Raw genomic sequence first — 5,289 nt, 5'->3', positions numbered from 1 at the left:
ATCTTGGAAATCCACCGGCCCAATGGTTTCCCTTCATAGCAGAATTAATAGTCAAGACTATTTAAGCATTTTATCTGATCAAATTCATCCTATGGTTGCGGAACAGTTTCCGGTGGGAAACGCAATTTTTCAGGATGATAATGCACCAATTCACACAGCTAAAGTTGTTACTGAATAGCATGAGGAACATTCTAGTGAAGTTGAACATCTTATCTGGCCACCATAGTCCCCAGATCTCAATATTATTGAACATTTATGGTGCATTTTAGAAAAACAAGTAAGGAGTCGATATCCTCCACTATCATCACTATAAGAACTGGAGACTGTTTTAGCTGAAAAATGGACAAAAATTCCTTTGGAAACAATTCAAACGTTGTACAAGTCCATACCTCATAGAATTCAAGCTGTAGTTACTGCCAAAAGCGGTCCTACCCCATATTAAAATAAATTTGTTTGAAATTTTAAGGTGTTTCCATTATTTTGTCCAACCCCTGTATATATATATTAGGTTGTTTCACAAGAAATGTCGCATTTTCAATTACTTGTTATTTCAGTCATTTAAAAGCTCAATTACGTATACCTTGCATTTAATATTGACTCTTTTTCTTTCCCAACAATATTGGTATACAAAATTTGTATCCACAGACCTTATGAAAATGACAACAACCAAACTATGTTAAGTGATTTTCTCATATGAGTACAAACTGGGTCACTCTGCCGCAGAAGCTCTACAGAATATCAAGTGGGCCTTTGGTAATGGTTTTGTTAACATCAGAACTGTTCAAAAATGGTTCCAAAGCTCTCGTTCAGGAGATGATAGCCTTGAAAATAAACCAAGGGGTAGGCCAAAATCAGTTATTTGGCATGATGGATTAAATGCTTTGGTTGAACAAAATCTGAGAATAATGGTTCGAAAACTTTCATCAGAACTCCAAACATGTTGCACAACTGTTTTTGGACACCCATAAAAAATTGGAAAAGTCAAGAAAACAGATAGGTTTGTTCCACATCAACTGAACGAGATTCAAAAAAGCTGACGCCTCAAAGTATGCTCCTTATTGCTATCTTGACTGGAAAAAGACCATTTTTGCATCAAATCATTACTTGTGATGAGAAATGGATATTCTTTGACAGCAGCAGGAGAACAGGACAGTGATTAGATGCAGGAGAGTTACCTAAACACTACCCAAACCCACCATTGCACCCTAAAAAGTTAGAGGTCACTGTATGTTGGTCTGCGAAGGGAGTTATTCATTATTCATTTTTGCAACAAGGAAAAATGGTAACAGCAACATCGTATTGCCAGAGAATTGATTGTATGCATGAGAATTTGAGAAAGAAGCAACCCAGACTAGTGAATAGAGATGGCCCAATTTTGCACCACGACAATGCATGTCCTCACACTCCTGTCCAAAAGTTGCAAAGCCTGAATTATGAGATTTTGCAACATCTGATATCTCTCCTATTGATCATCACTTATTTAAGCATTTTGAGCTTTTCATAAGCAATAAAACATTCTTAAATAGAGAAGAGGTAATTGAATCATTCGGACAGTTTATCACAGCAAAAGAGGAATTTTTTTTAAAAGATGGAATATATGACATAGAGAAACGTTGGGTAAACATCATAAATGAACATGGATCATACTTTGATTAAATAAATCAGTTCTTTAACACTTCTGAAACATTTTATTGTTACCTTTCAAATACGGCATTTCATGTGCAACAACCTAATAAATATATATATATATACACACAACTAGGCTCCCTAGACCAATTTCCTATTCAAAACATCCCAGCCACTCATCCTCTGTTTAACAGTAGTATTCTGCTGCTGTAATTTAAATATAAACAGATACCAACAGAAATATCCTGATATTCACCCTTCATTCTTAATACTGTCCTTTTCACCCACATTTTACACTGATCCACCAAATTAACTCTCCTCCTCCACCATACATCTGTCTTCTTTTCTGTTCACTATGTCTGCCCCACATTCTAACAAACTGTCTAACCACATCATCCGTCTCTCTTTCTCCCATCCTTCTCCTGTCTACAGCATCTTCATAGTTACTAGTCTGTTACTCTCCACCCCATTTCTGCACTGCCAGTCACCGCCTCTTCCCTAACTTGTCAGTATCATTGGTCACCCCTCAATCATACCCAGTTTCTACAGTTGTCACTAACTCTTTCTTCCTCCCTACCTTTTATATTTACCCCCCAAAACTTGTTCATCATAATATTCACCCATTCTCTATCTCTAATCATCACTTACTTTCCCATACACTTTTATGTATCTACACTCACTTCTGTCCCCATTCATTTCTACTCACTTTGAGGGTATACCCTGACACCATCACCATTTTCATCCCCTTCTACCTCAATCTCAGTCACTCTCACTCTGTCTTGTATAATGTGAGTAGCCACATAGCTCTTCTAAAGCAAGAAATGTATTCTGTTTTGGTCCCTTTTCTCATACTTTTACTTTCTTTTTATTCCATAGCATACAGCTGCCTCCCTTACTACTCAGTCAAAGGGGACTTTAGTCATGCAGGTTTCATGGCAACCTCACTAGTGGTGGTGCCACAAAAAAAAAAAAAAAAAGCACCCAGTACACACTGTAAAGGGGTTGATATTAGGAGGGTATCTCGCCATAGAAACCATGCCAAAGCAGATGTTGGAACACAATGTAATCTTCAGACCAGTCAAATGTAGTGAAACCATCCAACTCGCACCAGCATGGAACATATGTAGTAAATGGTGATAAGGAGGATAGACATATGATGAAGTCTCATGTAACATGCTTCTATATAGTTTACATTAGTCCAGTGGGATTGAACCCAGGCTCTCACAGTTTCACAGCAAACATCTTAATCCCTTAACTATGTAACCATACTCGCACACATATTTAAACATGGAGTCGTTATATTGAGACATATGCACACATCTACATGTAGAAGTGGAATGACTAAATGGATATGTATTTGGATTATGAACCCAAAGGTCTTGATTTCAAACTCATTGCAAATATTTTGTATTTCAGCATTACACTTAATTTTACATGCTTCAGTTTAGCTAACTACAAAGAATTTCTACATGAGATAGATTTGTGTCATATTTAGAGTAAAAGTTATCTCTCACCCATGTAACATTAAAGTAACATTAACTAAGCACAGATTCTTAGAAGCTAGTTGGAGCTTAGGAGACATTTACATTACATACACATATCTACATATGCATACATGTGTATGACGTTTGTAGATAGAATGTATCACCTCTTATAAACATTTTTCCAGTATGTCAGCGGTTGAAAAGGTCTCTGTGTCTTGCCATTTATCACATTCCTTCTTCATCAGGCACATATAGCAACAGAGAAAAGCATTCATCTTTGTCATTACATATGTCATGTTACTGCTCTTCTATATGGATTGTTTTTGCAGAGGCCAAAAAAGTTCATGTCTCCTTCATTACTTTTACATTTTTTTGTCATCTTGTCATAACTTTCATGGCTGCAATCCTTTCCTATCACCAGCCATTTTTCAAGCACAGACTAGTGCATTTTATCATGCTATCATCTCTAGAAATGCTGTGTGTGCCACAACTAAAAAGTCCTCTCTCCCAACAGAATCTCCCAGAAAACTGAGTTTGCAATGTAGGTGCAATTTCCAGTAAAACCATTTTACCTGATTGATACATCATACATGTAGTTTCCACAAACAGTTAATAGTTTGGATGAGGACAAGCACCACTCAGTTAATATGCTCTTAAAAGAATGCAAAGCCTTTGGTAGTAATTAATTTATGAGAGAATTTTATTTCTCAATCATCATCAATGTTTAATGCCCAATTTTCCATGCTCACATGGGTTGGACAGAATTTGTTCAGGCAGATATTCTATGGCTGAATGCCCTTCCTGTCACCAACACTCACCTGTTTTCAAGTCAGGTAATATTTTCCCATGATCAGCAGATTGGAAATTAAGGCTGCTGCTTGCATGATGTCAACACTTGCTTACAAACCACCATGCAATATAAAGGCAAAGACAGATAGACAGACACCACACACACATATATATATATCCCGTGCCGGTGGCACGTAAAAAGTACCATCTGAATGTGATTGACGCCAGTGCCCCCTGACTGGCTCCCATGCTGGTGGCATGTAAAAAGCACTATCTGAACATGATCAATGCCAGGACTGCCTGACTGGCTCCTGTGCCAGTGGCACGTAAAAAGCACCCACTTCACTCTTGGAGTGGTTGGCGTTAGGAAGGGCATCCAGCTGTAGAAACATTACCAGATCAGATTGGAGCCTGGTGCAGCTGCTGGCTCTCCAGACCTCAGTCAAACCATCCAACCCATGGAAAACGCACGTTAAACGATGATGATGATGATGGGCTTCTTTCAGTTTCCATCTACCAAATCTATTACACAACATTGGTCAGTCAGAGGCTATAGTAGAAGACACAAGTCCAAGATACCACACAGTGTGTCTGAACCTGAAACTATGGGTGTGTGATAAGAAGCAAACTCCTTCTCACACACCCATGCCTGCATCCTTATGTACATACATATTCATAGACATACATCCTCACATAAACACACACATAAACCTTACAGACAAATATACAGAGCTCATGAATACACACCAACATGTGTTTGGAAAATGTGTAAAACAACTTACATTCATGAGAAGTGTGAAACTTGAGAGTTATCACTTTGGTTTCATCTTTAAATGCCAATATTGTTGCTTCCTTTAAAAACATAAAAGACAAAATGATCAGAACAAAATATTAAATTTTGCATTACAAACTTAATCATCTGTATAATACTTTGCAATCGTTATGAAGCTTATTGTAGCTAAATACAAACATATTGTGCTACAATTTATAGGTTTATCATCCTATCGAGGTTGATGTAATTGACTAACCCCTTGCCCCCAAATTTCAGACTTTGTACCTCTAGTACAAAGGATTATTATTATTATTGTTCAGTAGTTTTATTTTTATAACGTGCTTTCACTTCACTACCGAGCGCAGTTCTGTGCGCCTTGGGTATGTGCTGTGGTTTGCTGTGGTGCTCTTATGTTTACTGTATTGAAAGTGTTTTGCGTAGAATGTGTGCAGTACCCAGTAGTGCAATTTTCTGTATGTTATATATATTTGTAAGTCCTGGTGTTTTTGTTATGTATTTGTCTGAATATTTTTTTATTATACCTAAGGCACCTACTATGATAGGAATTGTTTCTGTTTTTAGATTCCACATTCGAGTTATCTCTATTTCCAGGTCTTT

General features: G+C 37.3%; 1 protein-coding gene across 1 annotated transcript in view; it reads right to left on the bottom strand.

Moving 5' to 3' along the window:
- LOC106882141 (coilin) overlaps nt 1-5,289 on the bottom strand; it is a 27,266-nt gene that overhangs the window by 5,855 nt on the left and 16,122 nt on the right. The window contains exon 6 of the mRNA XM_014932714.2: nt 4,682-4,751. Coding sequence (XP_014788200.2) covers nt 4,682-4,751 — 70 coding nt within the window. The remainder of the gene's footprint in view (nt 1-4,681; nt 4,752-5,289) is intronic.

The sequence above is a fragment of the Octopus bimaculoides genome, chromosome 5 (assembly GCF_001194135.2).
Source record: "Octopus bimaculoides isolate UCB-OBI-ISO-001 chromosome 5, ASM119413v2, whole genome shotgun sequence".
In the NCBI taxonomy this organism is placed as follows: Eukaryota; Metazoa; Mollusca; class Cephalopoda; order Octopoda; family Octopodidae; genus Octopus; species Octopus bimaculoides.
Note: the sequence above shows the minus strand (reverse complement) of the source record. Positions and strands in the feature narration are given on the sequence as shown.